This window comes from Lutra lutra, chromosome 17 (assembly GCF_902655055.1).
Source record: "Lutra lutra chromosome 17, mLutLut1.2, whole genome shotgun sequence".
Taxonomy (NCBI): domain Eukaryota; kingdom Metazoa; phylum Chordata; class Mammalia; order Carnivora; family Mustelidae; genus Lutra; species Lutra lutra.
In genome coordinates this window covers 45,119,905-45,144,364 of record NC_062294.1, presented here as the reverse complement: position 1 = coordinate 45,144,364, position 24,460 = coordinate 45,119,905, and the positions used below count along the sequence as shown (strand labels likewise).

At 38.7% G+C, this 24,460-nt stretch overlaps 1 protein-coding gene across 1 annotated transcript; it reads right to left on the bottom strand.

Moving 5' to 3' along the window:
- Positions 1 to 1,669: 1,669 nt before the first annotated feature.
- On the bottom strand, positions 1,670 to 24,080 carry LOC125088372 (zinc finger protein 585A-like). Its single transcript, XM_047709389.1, has 5 exons — positions 23,987 to 24,080; positions 21,332 to 21,548; positions 8,146 to 8,272; positions 7,802 to 7,891; positions 1,670 to 6,087 (listed from the first exon to the last, which is right to left on the bottom strand). Exons 2-5 carry the CDS (start codon positions 21,407 to 21,409, stop codon positions 3,752 to 3,754), a joined length of 2,631 nt encoding a protein of 876 aa, XP_047565345.1. The 5' UTR covers positions 21,410 to 21,548; positions 23,987 to 24,080; the 3' UTR covers positions 1,670 to 3,751.
- Positions 24,081 to 24,460: the final 380 nt, after the last annotated feature.

The following is a 24,460-nucleotide window of genomic DNA, read 5'->3' as shown; positions in this document are numbered from 1 at the left end:
GGAAGGAATTTGGGGGAGTGAAGGAAATGTTCTCTGTCTTGGTTATGATGTTGATTATATAAATGCATGCATTTGTCAAAATTAAGAATTGTACACTAAAAAGGGTGAATATTATCTTATATAAATACCTAAATTTGTCTTTAAAAATACCTCAGTACTACAGTATCATAATACATATAAAAGAGAAATAACTGAAAGTAACTTAAAATAAAATAACGTTTCCCTCTGTGAGGTTTGGGCACAGCCATGCAGATGTTGATCCGATGCTTGAGTCAATATATAACTAGTAATGTTATTAACAATAACAGGATACCCTCATTGGTCTCCACTAGCCCTGCTCCTTTAATAAGCCCTGACTTACATTAAGTTACTTCATTCTCCATCATTACATTTTATAGGTGAGGCAATTGAGGCCCAGGGGGAAAGTTTGCTGGGTTGGCCCAGAATCCCTCAGCGGATAAGTGCTGGCAGCAGGATTTGGATCCACATCCATAGCCCTCTCTATTCTGGCTGCATCACGGGAAGATCAGCTTGTGGTCTCCTGACACCCTTAGATCCTCTCTAGCCCACTCTGGGCCATTAATTCCCCAGAGGGATATATGAAGCTAGGAACTCATCCTCAACCCTTCTGTCCATGCAAACAGTGGGGATGTGGAGAAGTAATGCTGGAGTACTTGCAGTAGCCACACAGGGCCCTCATGAAGCAATGGGGAATCAGCATTATGTTAGTGAGGACCAATAGGGGAAAAGCAAATACTACCAGGATTTAATGGAAGGGTCATAGATACAGTGTTACTGGGTAATGGACATCAGTCGATTTTTTGCTGGTTTTCAATGGAGGTCCTACAGAGAGGGGGGATAGCGGAGGCTCCAAAATGCAGATGAAAATGTGTTTATGGTGATTTATCAGTCACTGCCCTTACTTGTGGCAATCATTACAGACACTGCTAGGTAGGGAAGAGGGAAATAGTCACCATTGTTATGATGGACAAGTAATGGAGGGAGACCACAAACCATCCTACTAGAAGTACAGAGAAAGTATCAGAGGATACTGTTAATAGTTGGATGGTGGGGGGTGGTATATCACAGGTCCCTATTCTGAGGACCTGTAGAGTAAGTGGCCATCTGTAACCACTTACATGAAAGTAGGAATAAATGGGAAGTATGGAGGTTACTAGACTTTGTCACATATGAAGTAACAGACATTATGCTGGAGGTAATTTTGGAGGCGGTAAAAAGAAAAATCTCCAGACGCTATTTCCTGGAATTAAGGAGGGCTGATAAACACAGTAGTGGAGTAAAAGAGGTATTGATAATGGGTGTCCAGATGCTGTGCTGGGGTAGGATAAGAGGGTCTCCAGATATTATCTTGAGGGCTCAGTAAACACTGTCCTACGTTGAGGCAGAATTGTGGGTTGCAAGACTTAGAGAAGCCCCAAATAACAGTATAGGATGAGGTAAAGTGAGTTAACAGTGGGTTGTCCACCATACATTGTTCAAAAACAGAGAAAGGCATATCGTGGATCATCAGATATTGTGAAAGGGTAAGGTGAAGGGAAGCTAAAGATGAAGCAGACACTGATCTAAGGTGAAGTAACGCGATGTGTCACTAAGCACTATGAAATGTAGGTAAGGAGGTTAAAGGGCTTTCCCCCTTGACCAGGTTCTGTCCCGATCCTCAGTCACTATGCTGTTCACAAAGGCAAGAGCATCTCTACACAACCCCACTACTTCCCACTCCCAGTTGTTACCAGTGGGCTGACCTGGAGGAACCATTCTGCTGGTTCAGTTTGGCTGCCCAGCAGCTAACTGTTCACTCAGACCCTCTGCCTGCATTTGAGAGGCCACTGCTGCCAGTCTTGGGTTGGACACCTAAGGTCCAAGGACGGTCTGCCCTTTGGCTTTCAGCCCCTTTATACTATTAGCTTTGGGCCTGTCAGAGCATGAGGAGTAGGTATGTAGTAAGGGTCTGGGGTGGGGTAAGGTTGTGCATTCTAGGGCAAAGTGAGGTTCTTCTGCAATGATTTTGGAGCTCACTGTGAGCTTTCTGAAACATGGTAAGAAATCTCGGAACACCAAGCATCTATGTGGGAATTCTACCGTATAGGTTTTCCCTTCTTTAAAGTGGCTGGCATCAGGCCAAAAGGTTTAAGGTGATGTTTCAGCTTTAGGGCCAGGAAGGAGGCACAGCCCAGGTAAAAGCTAGAAATGAAAAAGCCTGGTATTTTAGACAAGTTGGTTCTCCCCACTGGAGTATCCTATGCTGCAATAGAAAAATCAAAATAGGAAAGATCAAAGGGAAGCTGTGATGAAGTAACTCCACGATGTGCATTTATGTAATGCTTGTTGTCGTCAGGCACAGGTCAAGGCTCACAGTGGAGAACAAACATTCTAGTTTGGGAGCCACAGACAAGTAAAATATACAGGGTATCATGACAGTAAGTGCTATGGAGAAGGAAGGAGGATAGAGGGGAAGGGGCCAAAATTTTAAACCAGTCAGGAAAGCATAGGGCCCTCTGTGAAAAGGTACCATTGGAAGATATGAGGGAGCTAACCAAATGGATATGATGAATCTTGTTCTTCAGAGAGTGCAAAGGCCCTGAGGTAGGACCCGAACTGATGTGTTTGAGGCACATGGGGAGAAGGTGCTTGTGGAGTCCATGGCATGAAGATGGACACAGAGAAGACATGAACAAATGTTGAGGTTTTTAAAATATGAGTTACTGACTTGTTATTATAAATGTCAGCTCATTAAGGAAGGCAAATTAGCTGGAAGAACTATGATAGCAAAAGGAAGACTGGATGAAAAGTTGACCCACAAATTCTACCTCAGAAACTTTCTGAGGATAGTGGAAGTTCACAAAACACTATGCTGGGAGCTGAAATAATGGCAGTCAGCAGACACAGTGTTTAGCGCTAATGCACTTATGGGTGTCAGAAGATGATGTGCTAAGGATTCATAAGGGTCAAAGACACTTCACTGGTAGATGCTAAAGGGTGTTATGAGTCATGATGCTAGAGGATAATGGGTCAACATATACTCTGAGGTTTGTGTCCTTATACATAAAGAACTTTTTTACTGAGTTATCTCTTTCTTGATGGAAATACTCAATGGGGGTTGGATACACACAACCATGTTAGATTCAACAGAAGAATGAAAACACACCTGAAACTGTTAGTGTGTTCTGCAGCAAGCATCTCACAGAACTTAGGGTTTGTCACTATTTGTATATATTATGTTGTTCTACCATTCAACTTGTTGGCACTTTACCTATTCCACAGTAAACAGGATTATCATTAAGACAACATAACATAAACTTTCCTCTGCAGAATTTGGTAACAATGTTCCATCATACATATATATCTAAGTAGGCTCCATGCCCAGTGCGGAGCCCAATGTAGGGCTCAAACTCACAACCATGAGATCAAGACCTGAGCTGAGAGCAAGAACCGGATGCTCAAACAACTGAACCACCTAGGTGCCCTGTTCCATCATATTTTTCAGGAGAAGCCGCCTTCTAATCTGCCAAATTGACAAAATTACTTTTCTTCCTGCATGAATGCCTCAAGGCTTAATGAAGATGGTGACAATGTGTGAAGGACCCCCTTCATTCAGGGCCCTCTTTGATACAGTAATGTATGACGTTTTGATGGGGTATTTCTACTTATGATAATATGTGTATTTTTCTGAACAAATTCAATGATGTACAGTCAGACCTGATCTCACTGAGGTTTTCTCATACCGTTCCTCTCAAGTGTGAATACTCTGATGGACACTGAGCACAGATTTCTGGACGAAGCCTTTTCCACAGACTACACACTTATAGGGTTTGTCTCCAGTGTGTGTTGTCTGGTGTTTATTCAAATTTGACCTATCTGTGAAAGCCTTTCCACACTCAGCACACACATAAGGCTTTTCCCCTGTATGAATTCGCTGATGCACTTGGAGTTGTGATTTCTTAGTGAAAGATTTGCCACAGTCATTGCATTCATACGGTTTCTCTCCAGTGTGAATTCTGTGATGTATAATCAATTCTGACTTCTGTCTAAAGGTCTTCCCACATTCAGAACAGATGTAGGGCTTTTCTCCAGTATGAGTTTTCTGGTGTTTACTGAGATTTGACCTGCCACTAAAGGCTTTCCCACACACAGCACACACATATGGTTTTTCTCCTGTGTGAATTGGTTGATGCACCAGGAGCTGAGACTTGGAGGTGAAGGATTTCCCACAATCACTGCATTCATAAGGTTTCTCTCCAGTATGAATTCTCTGATGAGTAATGAAGTTTGATTTCCGGATGAAAGCTCTTCCACACTCACTGCATACATAAGGTTTCTCTCCTGTATGAATTTTCTGATGCACAATGAGTATTGACTTCTGGTTGAAGGCTTTCCCACATTCCTGGCATTCATACTGTCTTTCTCCAGTATGAATTTTCTGGTGTATGTTGAGGTGTGACTTTTGAGTGAAGGCTTTTCCACAGGTACCACATTCATAAGGCTTCTCTCCAGTATGAATTCTCTGATGTGTAATCAAGTCTGACCTTTGTGTGAAGGCCTTTCCACATTTAGGACATATATAGGATTTCTCTCCTGTATGAGTTTTCTGATGTGTAATAAGATTTGACCTGTTGGTGAATGCCTTCCCACATTTAGTGCATGTATAAGGTTTTTCTCCTGTGTGAATTCGTTTATGTACATGGAGTTGTGACTTGGAAGTAAAGGATTTCCCGCAGTGGCCACATTTATAAGGTTTCTCTCCTGTGTGAATTATTTGATGTGCAATCAAGTGAGCCTTCTGGATGAAGGCTAGTCCACATTTCATGCACACATAAGATTTTTCTCCTGTATGGATTCTCTGATGCACCGTGAGTGCTGACTTCTGAGTAAAGGCTTTTCCACATTCACTGCATTCATAAGGTTTTTCCCCAGTGTGAATTCTCTGGTGTATAATCAGTTCTGACCTGTATGTAAAGGCCTTACCACATTCATTACATATGGAAGATTTCTCTCTAATTTGAACTTTCTTGTGTGTGACAAGGTTGGAACTATTGTTGAACATCTTTCCATATTCAGTATATATAAAGGGTTTCATTTTTGTGTGAATTCGTTGATGTACCTGGAGTTGTGACTTAGAAATGAAGGACTTCCCACAGTTACTGCATTCATATGGTTTTTCTCCAGTATGAATTCTTCGGTGTGCAATCAAGTGTGTCTTCTGGATGAAGGCCTGTCCACATTCAATACATATATAGGATCGCTCACCTGTATGAATCTTCTGATGCATCTTGAGTGTGGACTTTTGCGTAAATGCTTTGCCACAATCCGTGCATTCATGGTGTCTCTCTCCAGTATGAATTTTTTGATGTATACTGAGATCGGAGTTATAAGAGAATCCTTTTCCACACTCACTGCATTCATAAAGTTTTTCTCCCGTGTGAATTCTCTGGTGCCTTAAGAGAGAAGATACTTGGAAAAAAGCTTTTCCACATTCACTGCACTTATAGGGCTTCTCTCTAGTATGGGTTCTCTGATGTGTAATGAATTCTGGCTTCTTTACAAAAGCCTTGCCACAGTCAATGCACACATAGAGTTTTTCTCCTGTATGAACTTTCAGATGTACCCTGAGCTGTGACTTCTGGGTGAAGATCTTTCCAAATTCAGCACATTCATAAGATTTTTCCCCAGTATGAATTTTCTGATGTTGAGAGGGTGCTTGTTTATAGCTGAGGATTTTCCCACATTGATTATGGTCCCATAACTTCTCTCCTGTTGGAGAACACTCAGGGTCAGTATAGGAAGAAATTTTAATATGTTCAGTAATCTTATTTATGTTCTTTGATGCACTGTTTCTGTAATGACTGTGTAAATCTAAATTATACTTCAAAGCATTTCCAAATGAGTCACACTGGTGGGGTCTTTTTGGTGAAAGAATGTTTTGGCTCACATGAATTATTTTTCTAATGTCCTTATATTCATAATCCTTCTTTGTAGTCAAAATTTTCTTGATGAAAGCAACATCTCTTAAAGATTTGTTTTCTCTTTGCTGATAGCTCTCTATCTGGTCACCAATCTGCCACAATTCTTCTAGAATGAAATATAACAAAATTTCACTTGTAGTATCACCTTCCTTCTCAATGTAGAAAGCAGCTTTTTAAAAAATTCTCTGCTGTAACATTTGAAACCTAAACTCTTCTCAAAGGAGAATGATATTTTAGTCAAAGACCAGTTAGCAGAGGCTAGAGGGGAAGGGTCAAACGGCTCATCCATGTTGAACATAGAGAAAAGGGTGACTCATTTGTTGAAGGGGCTAGTGACAGTGATGAAAGGAAATATTCTAGGATATAATTCACTGGTCAGAGTAAATAAACATTATGAACATAACCCACCATGGACAAAAGTGGAAAAAGTAAGGCAAAGAACAAGATATATAGCACAGCAACATTTACATAAATTAATAACACCCCAAGTCACTTTAAATTTTAAAATAGGCATGCATTAAAAAATATGTTTCTATCACATAAAACAACTGCCTATGATGAGAAGTGAGATGGATGTGGGGAAAAAGACATGGTAATAAATCAAAAAATAAAATACAGGAGTTCCTCCCCTTATCTGAAGGGGACATGTGACAAGACCCTCATAGATACCTGCTGAATCCTTGGACAGTACTGAACCTGATTTTTTTTTTCTTATTCAGTCAAGGACTTTCAACTTTTCACTTAAAGGAAGCACTTTATGGCTTCCCTTTGGCATATTGGAATTGCTACCTTCATTACTCTTGTGCTCTAGGGCCACTGTTAAGTAAAATGTTACTTTAACAGAAGCACTACATTATAATGAGAGTCAATCTGATAACCAAGATGGCAACTAACTGACTAAAGGTCAGCATTTATAGCATAGATATGCTGGACAAAGGGATGATTCAACTCCTAGGCTGGATGGAGTGGGATGGCAAGAGATTTCATCATGCTATTCAGAAAGGCACACACTTTAAAAATTATGAATTGTTTATTTTTGGAGTTTTCCATTTAGTATTTTTAGACTATGGGTGACTGAAACCGCAGAAAGTGAAATTGCAGATAAGGGCCAACTACTACAATAGAGAATCTTTACCCAGACTGATGATGACAGTGTGCCCTGAATGAGGACCAAGATTAAACTCAATCATGTGAAGTACAGAAATAAAACAATTACAAAAATCAGCCAACGAGCCAGAGAGACAACCGACTTTGGAAGGAAATAACAGAAAAGTACTCCTAAAGGTTAAGAGACAAAGTCATCAGTTGGGTGAAAGGCATGGGGAATGAGGAAATAAGAAATCTTAGGTCAGTGCCTATGGAGAAAAAAGGGAGAGAGGCTGGTTGGAGTTAATGATCTGAGGCATCCCATAGTGGAAAGAAAAATGACAGAGGACTACCAGGAGTGGAAGTGTGTAATCTACTTTGAAAGAAAGCAGATCCATGAATGCCTGAATGCATAAAGAATCTTGGACAATAGGGAAGGCAGAAAGAAAAAGAATGTTTGAGAAAAGGAGCATAACCAAGAAACAAAAAAAACCCTGAATGAGGCAGATTGGCATGTGATCCAGATTCCAAAAAGCCAAAGAAAATGATGATTAGACATGATGAAGGCATTTAGTCATCTGAGAGGCCAATGTCAAGGGTCTTCAGGCAAGGCAACAAAAAGTTAAAGCCTCCTAAAAGAGTCATCTTAATAGCATTTCAAAGATGCCAGTCTTTCTCAAGAAAGCTGAGATTTGCTCCCCTTTCTCCCCTCTGTCTGGGTCACACTCGCTCACCTGGACAGCTCTCATGTGGATCACGCTGCAATGCCCATGGCTCCTGTCCTTGCTCCAACATGAAAACTTCTGGTTGGGGAACTTCATACCCTGTTCGTAAGAAATGATAAAGGACTGGATCCAGCTAATTGTATTTCAAGGCACAATCAATAAAGTCTTGTTCAATGAAGTTTTTTTTTTCTTCAGGAATGGAACCATATATTTCTAGGAACAGAGTAATATTCAGAACGCCCAAAGGGATAAAGAATCCTGGATAAATCAAGGACAGAACCATCACACTTCAGACATCTCACAGCATTCAGCAACTGAGAATGGAAACACTGTGTCGAAGTGACTATGCTTACCCACAGAAAGCAGGTGACTGTAGGTCTCCAGCATCACATCCCGGTATAGGTTTCTCTGAGCAAGGTCTAGATGCTGCCATTCCTCTCTGCTGAAATCTACAGCCACATCCCTGAAGGACACCGATCCCTGTAAGGGCATATTCCTGTTCAATGTGAATAGTTAGCTTTGGGGGATGGAGAGACTATATTTAGGAATATGGAATATTGATTTTGTTGTTAATTTACTTCCTCCTTTTATCCCCCTAATTTTAAAAGACTTTATTTTAGAGTGAGAGCCAGAGTGGGAGGGGCAGAGGGAAAGAGAGAGAATCTCAAGCAGACTCCACACTGAGTGCAGAGCCCAACGTGGGGCTCGATCTCAAGACCTCATTCATGACCTGAGCCAACACCAAGCATCAGACGCCCAAATGACTGCACCATCCAAGCAGGTTCCTCTTTTTAAAAACTCACCTCTCATTTCCCTTTTATTTTATTATGGAAAATTTTATTTTCCAATTTATTTTGGAAAATTTTGAATATACAGAAAATTTAAAAGAATCTACACAGTGAAAACCTGTATACCCACCACTCGGGATCTATCATTAGCATTTTAGTCTTTTTGTTTTATCACACATCTATCCTTTTATCCATCCATCAATCCATCTTCTATGCAGTTCAGAGTTAACTATAAATGCCAGTACACTTTGTACTAAATACTTGAAAATGCAAATCATTAACCAGAGTATATTTGTCTACCTTTCTTAAGGTAAAATACACTCACAGTGAAATGTACAAATCCACGATGTCCATCTGAAGTTTTGATAAATACATACACTACACCTGTGTAACACAGGAACTTTAAAAAATGGTATTTCATATAGGGTGCCTATTTCAATATCTAGTTTTTCACAATATTTTGTGGAAGAAAGAAATCCAATTAAGAATTTCTGCCATTTGTTCTATACTACAGTCATTTAATTATATTTCAAAGCTGAAGAATGAAATAGGCTCTCTTTTAGTCTTTTAGCAAGTAAATGAATGACCTGTGATACACCTTCTGAGCAATTTAGGACCAGCCATTATAGAAGTCCTAGGAACAAAGAAACCAATTATTTATGTTTCTAATCTCTTAGCAACTTAAAAGACCTAAGATTTAAAAGAAGGAAAAAAGAAGACACATGTTCACTAAAGTGTCAAAAAGTAAATCTGTTATGTAGAACACACTGAGGACCCAAAAAAGTTAAAGGTGTATTTGACACAGGGCAGTAAGTTTTTATTAGATAAATTTAAGTTGAAAGATGAGTATGGGGGCCTGGGTGGCTCAGCTGGTTAAAAGTCTGGCTTTGGTTTGGGTCGTGATCCTGGGGACCTGGAAGCAAGTCCTATACTGTGCTCCCTGCTTTAGCAGGGAGTCTGCTTCTCCCTCTGCCCCCTCCAACTTGTGTGCACTCTCTCACTCTCTCGCAAAAATAAATAAATAAATCTTTTTTAAAAAGTAAAGAAAAAAGAAAGATGGTAAGTATAATACAAAATGGAGGGTAGGGAAGGTCATTTCCCAGAGAAGGCAAGAAAAGGTGAGGAGATAGGAAAATACATGATGAGTTTGAGGAACACTAAATAGCTCTATATAATGGAGAGAAGTCTGCATGCTATGTCAGGAAGGCGCTAGGGAAAAGACAGATCAGAGAACAAGTAAAGATTTTTTACTTTTAGTAAAGGTAATTAATTAGATTTTTATTAATTTTTTTCATATAAGATCTCTATTGCAGGATAACCAAATAAATGAGGAAAAGTTTCTTATAGAATGAGTCTAGCTAATAAATGAGGAAGTTAGAATTAGAATATCATAATTTTGTAATTCCTGTGAAATAATGAATTTATTCAGTAATCATTAATGAGTGCTTAACTGTTTCAGGTGAAAGGCTGAAGTTTACAAAAGATGGACCAGCTAATAAATCTACATCCAATGATCAGTTTTAACATTACGAAAAGAGAGATAACCAAAAATTATGTCTTCCTGACATGATATAATTAATTTCATTATACGATCCATTAAGTATTCTTTTTTTATTTTTTATTTTTTTTTAAAGATTTTTTTTTATTTATTTATTTGACAGAGAGAGAGATCACAAGTAGACAGAGAGGCAGGCAGAGAGAGAGAGAGAGGGAGGGAAGCAGGTTCCCTGCTGAGCAGAGAGCCCGATGTGGGACTCGATCCCAGGACCCTGAGATCATGACCTGAGCCGAAGGCAGCGGCTTAACCCACTGAGCCACCCAGGCACCCCCATTAAGTATTCTTATCAAAGAAAAAAAAAAAATCCAACCTGAATCTTTTAAGCCTCCAGATTTAAAAAAATCATTCATAGATAAAAGTGAAAGAAAGAGAAACATATTGAACAATATTAAGACTGAATCATCAGCTAAATCCAGAAGGCAGCAAATGGCCCATTTCTTCAAAAAATAAGTTATAATGGAAAAAATAGTAGAAGGGAATCTTTTCTTTATTAAAAGAGACTTAAGGGGGTGCCTGGCTGGCTCAGCTGGTAAAGCAGGTGGGTGTAGAGATTACTTAAAAATATTACTTAAAAATTACTTAAAAAAAGATTACTTAAAAATAATATCTTTAAAAAAAAAGAGAGAGACTTAAGAGTCATACTAACCAAATGCAACTTGTAGACTTTGGCCCTTCACTAAAACAAACCAACATTAAAAAGACATTTATCACATGTTTAAAAAAACTCAAACAATAACCAGGTATTAGATGATATCTAGGAATTAATGTTATTTTTGGTGTGATAAGGACTTACTGGTTATGTTAAGCAAAAAGAAAGAAAAAAGAATTCTCATCTCTTAGAGATTCATGTCCAAGTATTTACAGATAAGACAGGTGTTTGGGATTTGCTTTAAAATAACCCAGCAGCTAAGGGGGCAGCAGGGTAGTTTTAGATGGAGTTAGAATGCCAGAATATTAACAACTACTAAAGCTAGGTGGTAAGCACAACAGATACAAGGGCTCCTTAAACTACTCTCTCTACTTCTGTATACATTTACTTTTTTCTGTAATAAAATATCTTTTAAAAACCTGATTCTCGGGGCGCCTGTGTGGCTCAGTGGGTTAAGCTGCTGCCTTCGGCTCAGGTCATGATCTCGGGGTCCTGGGATCGAGTCCCGCATCGGGCTCTCTGCTCAGCAGGGAGCCTGATTCCCTCTCTCTCTCTGCCTGCCTCTCTGTCTACTTGTATCTCTGTCTGTCAAATAAATAAAATCTTTAAAAAAAAATAAAATAAAAAATAAAAACCTGATTCTCCTATTAAAAATTTTTAAAATCTGTAAATGCATAATTGAAGGAATGGGTATTTCTACCTGGCATAAACTTTTTTTTTTTTTAAAGGATTATAGGAGGGGCACCTGGGTGGGTTGAGTGTCAGATTCTTGGTTTCAGCTCACATCTTCTGGGTGATGAGATAAGGCCCCATGCTGGCTCCATGCTCAGTGGGGAGTCTGCTTGGGGGTTCTGCCCCTCTGCAAGTCCCCCCACTCACCCACAGTCTCTCTCGCTCTAAAATAAATAAATCTTTAAAAAAAAAAGGATTATAGGGACTTGAATTCCCATACTCGGCAATTTATAGAAACAATAGGAAATGAGAAGAACAAACAATAGGATCTATTAGATATTTATAGAGTACTCCAACTAACAACAGTGAAGTACACATTCTTTTCAAGCACCCACAGAACAATGACTAAGATAGATGATAATATAGCCTGTGAAACAAACTGCAACAAATTGAAAGAACTGAAGTAATACATAGCATTTCTCACCATAATGAAATCAAACTAAAAATCAGTAACAAAGACAACAGAAAAATCTGCAAAGGAATTATATTACAAAATAATAACAAAAACTTTCTGGAGGGGCACCTGGGTGGCTCAGTGGGTTAAAGCCTCTGCCTTCGGCTCAGGTCATGATCCCAGGGTCCTGGGATCGAGCCCCACATCAGGCTCTCTGCTCCGCGGGGAGCCTGCTTTCTCCTCTCTCTCTCTGCCTGCCTCTATGCCTACTTGTGATCTCTATCTGTCAAGTAAATAAATAAAATCTTTAAAAAAAAAAAAAAAGGAAAAACTCTCTGGAAAGCCACAAAATATTTGGAAATTAAACAACACATTTCTAAGTAATCTGTAGGTCAAAGAGGAATTTTCAGAGAAATTTTAAAAATAGAACTGAAAGAAAGTGCAAATACAATGTGTCAAAATCTGTGGGATGCAGATAAAGCAATCCTGAAAGAAAAATTATACTAAATGCTTACATTAGAAAAGGGGAAACAATCCAATTAAGAAATGGGCAGAGGATCTGAACAGACATTTTTCCAAAAACATATGGAAGACCAACAGGTACATGAAAAGGTGCTCAATATCACTAATCATTAGGGAAATGCATATCAAAGCCATAATGAGATAACTTACACTTGTCAGAATGACTATTATCAAAACAAAATAAGACAAAATTACTGATGAAGATGTAGAGAAAAGGGAAGCCTTGTGCACTGTAGGTAAAAGCGTAAATGGTGGGGGTGGGAAGCAGCTCCTGGGTGACTGGGTTGGTTAAGCAGCCAACTCTTGACCTCAGTTCAGGTCTTCATTGCATGGTCATTGAGTTCAAGCCCCATATTGAGCTCCATGCTAGGCATGGAGCCTACTTAAAAAAAAAAAAAAAGTAAATTGGTACAACAGGTATGGAAAACAGTATAGAGGCTTCTCAAAAAACTAAAACTAGAATTCCCATAATGATCCAGCAATTCCATGTCTGGGTATTTATCCAAAGGAAATGAAAACAAACTCAAAAAGATACATGCAGGGATGCCTGGATGGTAGTCAGTTAAGCATCTGACTCTTGGTTTTGGCTCACGTCGTGATCTCATGGGTTATGAGATCAAGCCCTGTATCAGGCTCTGTGCTCAGCATGGAATCTGCTTGGAATACTCTCTCTCCCTCTGTCCCTCCCTCCACTCATGCATGCACACACACACACAGTCTCTCAAATAAGTCTTTTTTCTTTTTTTAAGATTTTATTTATTTGACAGAGAAAGAACACAAGCAGGGGCGGGTAGCAGGCAGAGGGAGAAGCAGGCTCCTTGCTGAGCAAGGAGCTTGATGTGGAACTCAGTCCCAAGACTTTAGGATCATGACCTGAGCCAAAGGCAGACACTTAACCAACTGAGCCACCCAGGCATCCCTTAAATAAAAAAATCTTTAAAAAAAAGATATATGCACTCCCCCTCATGTTTACTGCAGCACTATTTATAGCAGCCAAGACATGGAAGCAACCTGTGTCCATCAATGGATGAACAGATAAAATGTGATACACACACACACACACACACACACACACATACATGGAGTATTATTCAGCCATAAAAAGGAAAATAGTCTTGCCATTTTTGACAGCATGGATGGACCTTGAGGATATTACGCCAAGAGAAGTAAGTCAGACAGAGACGTACAATTACCATATGATCTCATTTATATATGAATCTCAAAATGAAACAGAACAAAATAAAAAAAAAAAAGTCACAGACAGAGAACAGATTAATGGTTACCAGAGGTGGGGGATGGGTAGTTGGCCAAATAGGTGAAGGCAGTCAAAAGGTAAACTTGCAGTTGTAAAATAAATACGTCATGGGGCTATAATGTTATAGCATGGCGACTATAGTTAGTAGTATCGTAATGTATAAAGCTGCTAAGAGTGAATCTTAAAAAGTTTTCATCAGGGGCGCCTGGGTGGCTCAGTGGGTTAAGCCGCTGCCTTCGGCTCAGGTCATGATCCCAGGTCCTGGGTTCGAGCCCCACATTGGGCTTTCTGCTCAGCGGGGAGCCTGCTTCCTCCTCTCTCTCTGCCTGCCTCTCTGCCTACTTGTGATTTCTCTCTGTCAAATAAATAAATAAAATCTTAAAAAAAAAAAAGTTTTCATCACACAAAAAATTACAACCATATGTGGTGATGAATATTAATTAGACTTAATGTGATCATTTCACAACATATACAAATACCATATTTACATAATAGCATATTATGTTATATATACCTGAAACTAACACAATGTTATATGACAAGCATAAATCAAAAAAAAAAAAAGAAAAGGGGAAAATTGATAAATCGCTAATCTAAATTCCTACCTCAAGAAACAAAAAAAAAGAGCAAAATAGACTCAAAGCAAGCAGAATAAAGAATATAATAAAGAGCAGGTATCATTGAAATTGAAAACAAAATTTTAAAAAACACACAAAGGGTGGCTCAGTCAGTTAAGGGTCTGCCTTCAGCTCAAGTCATGATCCCAGGGTCCTGGGATCAAGCCCTGTGTCAGGTTCCCTGCTCAGCAGGGAGTCTGCTTTTCCCTCTCCCTGCCACTCTGCCTACTTGTTCTGTCTCTCTCTCTCTGCCAAATAAATAAAATCTTAAACAAAACAAACAAAAAACCACACAAGAAAAATCAATAAAACAATCCAGTTATTTGAAAAAATTCAATAAAATTGATAAGCTTTCTTGACTGATCTAGTAGTCAACAGACTGGCAAAGATAAAAAGATACAAATCACCAATGTCAGTAATGAAATAGGAAATATCAGTACAGATCCAGGGGTGCCCGGGTGGCTCAGTGGTTAAGCATCCGACTCTTGGCTTCGGCTCAGGTCATGATCTCAGGGTCCTGGGATCGAGCCCTGTGTGAGTCTGCTTGTCCCTCTCTCCCCCTCTGCTCTTCTCCCATCTCCTGCTCTCTCTTTCAAATAAATAAAATTAAAAAAAAAAAAAATACAGATCCAGCAGCCATTTAAAGGAAAATAAGACTATAAAAACTCCTCTATGCAAATAGATGGAAAAACTTAGAAGAAATGTACCACTTTTTCACAACTGCAAGCTCCCAGAAGTCAGCTACTATGGAATAGGAAAGATGATGATCCTATAACCATTAAATTAAATTCTTAATTTAAAATTCCTGGAAGAGGCGCCTGGGTAGCTTAGTGGGTTAAAGCCTTTGCCTTCGGCTCAGGTCATGGTCCCAGGGTCCTGGGATCAAGCCCCGCATTGGGTTCTCTGCTCGGCAGGGAGCCTGCTTCCCCCTCTCTCTCTGTCAAATAAATGAATAAAATCTTAAATAAAATAAAATAAAAGTTCCTGGAAAAATAAATCTCCAGTCCCAGAGAGTTTTATTAGAGAATACTACTAAATATTTAAAGAAGAGTTAGTCTCCCCCTTCTCTGTCGGCCTGCCTCTCTGCCTACTTATGATCTCTGTCAAATGAATAAATAAAAATATTTAAAGAAGAGTTAGTCTCATCCAGAAAATAAGAGAGAACACTTCCCAACTATTTTTGAGAGGCCAGCATTACCCTGATACCAAATTAGACAAAGACAGCACGAAATAAATACAACAGGACAATATATCTCATGAACTTATGTGCAGACATCCTCAAAAAAACATTAACAATCAGCAATGCACAAAAAGAGTCATGAACCACCACTGTACTATATTTTGCAATGCCCTATGAGGATCCAGAACTGTTTCAAAATAAATAAAAATACATTGGAGAAGGGGTATTCTCAAAACAGAACATTTTGGAATAGGCAAAACTGGAAAATCAGTCTTGAGGCCCCTGCACAATTCATGTAAGACAATATGAATTTCTTACTTATCTAAAGTTAAGGCTGGAGTAGTGAAGCTACAGAAGAGATTGATATTGAGGAGATGAAACTGGTATCAGGTGTGAAGGTAAGAAAAAGGGACTCAAATAATTATCGGTTATTCAGTGCAACTGCTGATTTATACATACTGAAATTTAGGTGATAAGACACATACAAGGATGTACGCCAAGTAGTTGAATAGAGAACTAGTATGGAGATGAAGATTCAGGAATTGTAAATACAGAGGAGGCCACTGAATTCAGGGGAAGGAAAGAGCATACAGGAAGGACAAGGACAGAAGAAAGGTTCATCTGTATCTGTGGAATATATATCTTAGAAATTTGTGGTTTTTAATGTCTAAATTATGATTTTTTTATTTCTTCATTTAATTGTGGTCAGAGACTATAGTTTGCTTCTTTGTGATGTGTTGATTCTATTTATGGGGCTTAAAACATTGTCATTTCTTTAAAAATGTTCCCTATAGGGGCACCTGAATGGCTCAGTGGGTTGAGCCTCTGCCTTCGGCTCAGGTCATGATCTCAGGGTCCTCGAATCAAGCCCCACATAGGGCTCTCTACTTAGCGGGGAGCCTGCTTTGCTTGCCCCTCACTGTCTGCCTGCCTCTCTGCCTACTTGTGATCTCTGTCAAATAAAATCTTTAAAAAAAAAATGTTCCTTATATATTTGCAAAGAATACACGTGTTCCAGTTTTTCTTTTTCACATATTTGCATACTGATACCATACATACACCGAAACCTCAGCCCCCCAGAGCCAGTGTCACCAGAATTTAATGGGGAATAAAGAATATGTCATATTAGCTTTGACTCCTTGCCAAATGAGCTTCTTATAAACAGTTTGTCCAGGAAAAAATCTTCTCATTCAAAGATAACAATAAATATCTCCTGATGTACAAAGATACTACAGCAAAAGGAATGAGAGAAAAAAAAGAAGAAATTAAAAGGAACATGCTAGAAATAAAATGCTACAATATAGAAGAAAACACATTCACTATGATTTCAAGGAATTCACTAAAATAGTTAACTGCCTAAAATAAATAGGAATCTAAGAGTCCAAGGAAGAAATAATGGACAAACTGGCTAAAGAAGATGGTTATATAAATTTTTAAAAAATAAACTGGCAGAACTCTGTAAAGAAAAAGCAACACAACAATGGGAGGTCTCTCTAAAAGCACCATGTGAAAATACAAAAAGTAGCAAGGAACAGATAAGTGAACAACATGAAATGGAAATAAGGATTTTTAAAGGAAAACAAAAAAAAAATAGAGTTCAATAAAAAACATCTGACAAACAAAAGAATCCTTGAAGTGGAAGCATAAAACTTTTACCATTAGTCACAGTATAAATTTAACAGATATTGTCTAAAACAAGAGATTAAAAGATTTAGTTTAAAAAAAAAGAGGGAGGCAAAATAAGAGACTCTTAACTAAAGAGAACAAACTGAGGGTTGCTGGAGGGAAGGTGGGCAGGGGATGGGCTAAATGGGTGATGGGAATTAAGGAGGCACTTGTGACGAGCATTGGGTGTTAGACATAAGTGATGAATCACTAAATTCTGCTCCTGAAACTAATATTACACTATATGTTAACTAACTAGAATTTAAATAAAAACTTGAAATATTTAAAAAAAAAAAAAAAAGATTGGGTTCAAGATGTTAATGTGACAAAAGATCACATTAAAAGAACCAACCACACAGAAAAGAATCCAAACCTTCCAAATTACCAGAACGGACTGAGAACCAAAGCAAGAATACAGAGTATAAGGTGAAAGATATAGAAAAGAAGTATCTTTATCAGAAATGTATGTAAAATAACATCTTTCCAAACTGTTGTACAGAAAAAGTGCCCAAGGACTCTGAAGGATGACAGTAAAATGATAAGCAAAAGACATATCTGGAAATGCCAACAGAAAGGAAACAAGAACCTCCATCTTAATATCAGATAGGGCTGAATTCTAGGAAAATAAATACTGAACATAACAAGACACAATCTAAAATTAATTTCATATGTCATTATTATCACTACACCAAACTTCATAGCATTGAAGTTTATGAACAGAAACTACAGACAAATATAGACAAATATATTTGTGGTGGGAAACCGAGTATCTCTCAGCTCCAACAGATAAAGTAAAAACAAAATAAAACAAAACACACTGTAAAAACCTCATAACTATATAAGATAGATTATTGATAAGATAGCAAATTCTGTATCCTGAAACATTCTTGTGCCTATATAACATTTAGAAATATTAAACATAAAGTTTGCATGCACACACACTTTACACAAAACATTCCAAGAAGTAGAATAAAATCACTGTAAATAAATCTCTCCAAAGCTTCAATTCTAATTTTATTAAAAGCAGAATGAGTTTAAATAAAAATCTTAATACCTAAAAGTGAAAATGTAAATAGTGGGGCGCCTGGGTGGCTCAAGTAGTTAAGGCCTCTGCCTTCGGCTCAGGTCATGATCCCAGGGTCCTGGGGTCGAGCCCCGCATCAGACTCCCTGCTCAGCAGGGAGACTGCTTCCCTTCCTCTCTCTCTGCCTGCCCCTCTGCCTACCTGTGGTCTCTGTCTGTCAAATAAATAAATAGAATCTTTTTTAAAATTTTAAGAAAATTAAGTAATTAAAAATTTGGTGAGAAATTTAGTATGTTTCTAGAAATTCATCCACTCCATCTAGATTTTTGTACTAATTTGCATAAGACAAATTATTTTCCTAAATTATTTCTGAACATTGTTTTACTGTATATCTTTTGATATATAGCATTTTTATTATTTTTGAGATATTTTATTATTTTAACTTTGGAGTAGACTGCTAAGTGAGAAAACAATGTCTATTTCACATGTGTCCCTGTGATAAACCTACTGGACTACTGTTTTCATGTACTCTTGAATTCAGTTAGTTAATACTCTTATGACTACTGAATCTATGTTCATAATTTCCAGTTCTTTTACTATTCTTGACTGGTTTGGTCATCAAGATTAACATAGTAAAAACAATAAAACAAACACCACAACCAAGGTTGGGAATAATTTTAGGTATCATCTTTACCCAAAACTTTTGCATAAAGATCAACTATTTTTTTTTTTTTTAAAGATTTTATTTATTTATTTGACAGAGAGAGATCACAAGTAGACAGAGAGGCAGGCAGAGAGACGGAGGGAAGCAGGCTCCCTGCTGAGCAGAGAGCCCGATGCGGGACTCGATCCCAGGACCCTGAGATCATGACCTGAGCCGAAGGCAGCGGCTTAAACCACTGAGCCACCCAGGCGCCCATAAAGATCAACTATTAATCCACATGATGTTTTCCACTATTTTTGACTGTGTAGGAAATGTTTGATAAACATTTTAATTTCTGCAGGGGCTTCTGAACCATCTGTATTTATCAATTTTGACATTTATTTTTTGTAAAACTGTATCCCTTCTGTTTAGGTTTTCATAGTTTTGTATGATTTTGTGTACTATTCATTTGAGATTTTTTTTTTTTAAGATTTTATTTATTTATTTGACAGAGATCACAGGTAGGCAGAGAGGCAGGCAGAGAGGGAGGAAGGGAAGCAGGTTCCTTGCTGAGCAGGGAACCCGATGCGGGGCTCGATCCCAGGACCCTGGAACCATGACCTGAGCCAAAGGCAGAGGCTTTAACCCACTGAGCCACGCAGGTGCCCCTTGAGATTGTTTTAATCTTTGATAATGCAGAAACTCTCTCTCCTGTTTTGTTACATACCTTCAGTGTATCTTTACTCCCTGTTCTTGATCACCACCACATTCAGAAGCCACTTATGCTTTTTTTTTTTTTAAGATTTTATTTATTTATTTGACAGACAGAGATCACAAGTAGGCAGAGAGGCAGGCAAAGAGGGGTGGGGGGAGGCAGGCTCCCCACTGAGCAGAGAGCCTGATGTGGGGCTTGATCCCAGGACCCTGGGAGGCAGAGACTTTAACCCACTGAGCCAGCCAGGCATCCCGCCACTTATGCTTCTGTCAGACATGCTCATTAATTATGTTTGTTCTCTACATGACTAATTTCTTCCCTTATTTTATTTTATTTTTTTGTTATTTTCTAGTCCTTATTTTTATTTTATATTTATTGAATTCTTTTTCTAACTTCTTCAGTTGTAAGTGCTACTTATTCCTTAGGTCTCCCCCACCAGCAAAAACTTCCAGGATTCCTTAAAAAGGCGTTTAAATCTCTGTTTTTTCCCCTCTATCTATAGTTTAGCTTTGCCACACAAACTTTAAAATGTAGTTCTTTTAAAAAAATTTTTTAAATTAACATATAATGTATTATTTGTTTCAGGGTTAAAATGTCGTTCTTTATTTAACTGAAATTAAACACAAGGAATTTTCTAAGATCCTTTATGGTTTTTCCCTTTAAAGAATCTTCTTTTTAATTTATTTATTAGATTGAGAGAGAGAGAGAGAGGGAGAGCATGCGAGCACCGGCAGATAGAGTGGCAGGCAGAGGCAGAGGGAGAAGCAGGCTCCCTGCTGAGCAAGGAGCCCGATGTAGGACTCAATCCCAGGACACTGGGATCATGACTTGAGCCGAAGGCAGCCGCTTAACCGACTGAGCCACCCAGGCGTCCCAAAGAATATTTATGTAGGAAAAAAATTAAAAGTTTTCAGATATGAGAGTTTCTTTTGTTAGCCTTTTACTTTTTTAAAAACTTTTTAAAAAGTTGTGGTAAAGTACACATAAAATTTACCATTTTAAATGTACACTTCAGATATTAAGTCTTTTCTCAAAGCTGTGCAAAAGTCTTTTACTTCATATTTCTTTTTTTTTTTTTAAAGATTTTATTTATTTATTTGACAGAGAGAGAGAGAGAGAGAGATCACAAGTAGGCAGAGAAGCAGGCAGAGAGAGAGGGGGAAGCAGGCTCACTGCTGAGCAGAGAGCCCGATGCGGGGCTCGATCCCAGGACCCTGAGATCATGACCTGAGCCGAAGGCAGAGGCTTAACCCACTGAGCCACCCAGGCGCCCCTTTACTTCATATTTCTAATTTAATGCTCTTGGTTAGAGAGTAAAATCAACATTATAGCAAAGTTTCATATTTTTTGTCTGCTTGGATTAATGTTTCTGGGAGTAGTTAATAAAACAGATCAGTGGAGAACCAACATCTAAAAAGCAAATTTTTAAAAAGAACAAAGGAATATTTATGTGGGGAGAAACAGTTTAAGAAGAAATAGAGAAATACTTTCAGAATTGCACACAAAAATGATTTCTAATCAGGAATCTCATCCTCAGCCAAAGATCAACATAGCATAAGGACAAAATAAAAGGCCATTTTTGATACTCCACCTCTCCACTGTCATACATTTGGCCTCTAGATGTGGAGACAACCATGTGTTGCTCATTCTTGACAGAAAGATCAAGATTTGCTTCAGGGAAGTAAAAGTCTGGTTGCTTCCTGTGACCCAGCTGCCCCTGCCCAGAGGCTCTGGTGACATATCAGAGGTATCTACTCCCAGGATGAATCCCTACCCCCTGGGAGTCTTCCTTCTCACCTCATATGAATTATCACGTTCCTCTGGAACCAGGACCAGGGATTTCTGGGGAGAGGTCCGATTAGCTGACATGGTCATGGTAGGTCTCAAACTTTATTCTCTCAGGAGTCTAAAGCTTTGTAGACATCTGTAAACTCAAGCAGAGCTGCTGGAGAGAGGCAGGCTGGAGTCTGGAGAAAGATCTAACCCAAGGGCTCCCTAGAGACACCAAAAAAACCTAGAACGACAATGTCCACATGGTCAGATACTAGCTATTTATCTCACAAACCTTTCCTGTGAATACCAAGGTGAAGTTCCCTGAGCTAGACACACTGAGCAGAGGCTCTTAAACTTGAGTGTGGTTTCAAAACACTTGGGAGGACTTCTTAAAATACGGTTAAAAATCCTCAACCTCACTCTCAGTTTCTGATTTAATAGGCCTAGGGTAGCAAATGTTTTAGTTTAGCCAGGCTGCTGTAATAAAATACCACAGACTGGGTAGCTTATAAACAACAGAAATTTATTGCTCACAGTTCTGGAGGCTGGAAAGTCCAAGATCAAGGAGACAGTATGGTCATATTTTAATCAGGGGCCTCCTCCTGGTTCATAGCCAATACCTTTTTGCTGTGTCTTCACATGGTAAAAGGGGTTCAGGAGCTACGTGGGATGTTTTATAACAGCACTAATAATTTATAAGTGCCCACCTCCATGACCTAATCAGTTCCCAAAGGCCTTACCAACTAATACAATATTTCTGGAGATTAGGATTTCAACCTAAAAATTCTGGGAGAACACAAATATTCAGACCATAACAGGGCCCAAGAACCTGTATTTCTAAGTAGTGCCCAGGTGCTGGTGGGGACCACATTTTGAGAACCAGTGCTGTGGAGAATATAAAGTTTAATGAAACCTGTGATGGGTATTAGTCATGAGAAATGGAGTAATATACTTAAAATTTGAACTGTAGCTCAGCTATCTTTCAGCTCTGAGAATATGAAGAAGTTCCTTCCATTTTAGTTTCAAAAATGAGGATAAAAGTACCTATTTCACATCTCCCTGGCAGACAAGAAGCACCTGATAAATCTCAGCAAGTACCAGTCTCTATTAGATATTAAAATATAAAAACGATGTAATCAAACAGAGGAAACAACAGCTCAGACAATACTGACTTATATATGTAACAAAAATGGCATTCAACTGAGTGTGCACAGGACATTTATTGTGTAAGCAGCACTGACATAACTGACCATCCCCCTGGAAAAAAACAAACTATATCCCCATCATACATTATACATTAGGTTGAATTCCAGCAGGACTAAACATTTAAGTATACGTATTTTATAACCCCCAAAAGATACTTTTAAAAATTTTAGTAGTATTTGTTTGTATGAACATTGTGGTGGGGTGGCAGAGAGCCTTATTACATATATGAGACAACCCAGATGTTATAAAAGAAAAAAACAGATATTCCTGGTTAGATGACATTTCTCAGTTATATATTAGAATACACTTTAAAAGCAAAGATGAATAAACATATACACAAAATTTCAATATGTAACAATAAGTTATTTCTAAATTAGAAAAAAATCTAGCAATCAATATGGAAAAAAAAAAATCCCAGAAAAAAAAATCTGAACACAGGATATGAAAGTTCACAGGAAATTAAATTTAAATGTTAATTAACCAAAAAGATGCCAATTTTAATAACAGGAAAGTGCATTGGAGCAATTAGATATTAATTTTTCCTAAGAATAGTAAAAACTTATTTTATTTTTTAAGTAGGCTCCACGTCCAGCGTGGAGCCCAACAGGGGTGGGGGGTTTGAGCTCACCACCCCAAGATCAAGACCTGAGCCAAGATCAAGAGTTAGTCGACCAACCGAATGAGCCCCCAACGTGCCCAGTAAAAACTTATTTTAAAAAATCCAATGCTGGAAAGCATTTGGGGAAATGACCCATTTTATAAATTATTGGTGGGAGCTTGAATGTTATGGTATCTTTTGAATTACTTAGTCATATCTATTATTAAATATAAGCAACTCTTCCTAATAATTTCAAATATACAAAGCAGATACTGACAGAAGGAAGGACAAGAGGACAAATCACCACTCTAGTGAGTTTACCTTTCTCTCTAATTAAGCAGACAAAATAAACAGAATATATATGAAACAATGCAATAGAGAACACACATTGTTTTGATGTAATAGATGTGTCATTTATGAAAACCGACCAAGAACTAGACGGTAAAGCAATTTTTAAACTCGAGCATTACGCAGAGGCATTATATGAAATCGACAACGCACTTCTAGATAACTCATGGGTGAAAGAAAAAAAAATAACTAAAATTTTAAAAGCCAGTACTTAGATTTGAACAATAAAATGCTACACATCGTAACTTATGAAGTTTAGAAAGCAAGCTCATCATAGACCCCACCAAACCCCATAACTGACTCCACCGCTCACTGACCACTGACTCCCATCACTGAGCCCACGAATCCCACCACATTCATCTCAAAAACCCCCATCACTGACCCAAGAGACTCCCAACACTGCTCTCAACGGCAAAGGATGCCACAAACTCTCCACCACTGAGCCCAGAAACCACCATCACTCACTCTACGAAGAACATCCCCATCATCGACCCCACAAAATCCCTAATCACGACAACGAAAATCACCTCAGAAACCTCTCGGAATTAAAATGCAGAGAAACTCCGGACACCAGCGGCCAAAAAGCTTTCGAGGACCACTTCCGCTTCCGGCCTAGCCTTTAGCATCTTCTCTCAGGAACTGTTGCTAGTGCTCATGCTCTGAGTTACCTTGGAATCCGCACATGCCAACAGTTAACATGGCGCCGGTCTCGTAAGAGACGCTGTCGGACCGAGAACATGGTCTCGCCCATGGTGCTTCTGCGCGCGAGCCGCCATCTTTGAGGTGTGTCCGTTCCGTACAGCGGAGGAATAGGCCTCCCGCCGGTTTTCAGAGAGCGAGGCCAGGATTGCCACATAGAATGCAAGGGTGAGGCCCTGGCCGAGGTAGGCTTCTGGAAAGGGGAAGGTATTGACGATGGGGTCTGGTACTCTGTGTTATATTTAGAAAAGCTAATTTCCCTCTAAGGATATGGAGCTCTGCTGAGAGCCATTATCTACTGG

What these genes read in the sequence shown, in the direction of transcription:
- LOC125088372 (XM_047709389.1), bottom strand. Translation starts at nt 21,409, where the DNA reads ATGACCATGTCAGCTAATCGGACCTCTCCCCAGAAATCCCTGGTCCTG. An exon ending in AACGTGATAATTCATATGAG is followed by an intron (nt 8,273 to 21,331) that starts GTGAGAAGGAAG and finishes ATGCCCTTACAG; the next exon opens with GGATCGGTGTCCTTCAGGGA. An exon ending in TCCACATGAGAGCTGTCCAG is followed by an intron (nt 6,088 to 7,801) that starts GTGAGCGAGTGT and finishes ATTTCATTCTAG; the next exon opens with AAGAATTGTGGCAGATTGGT.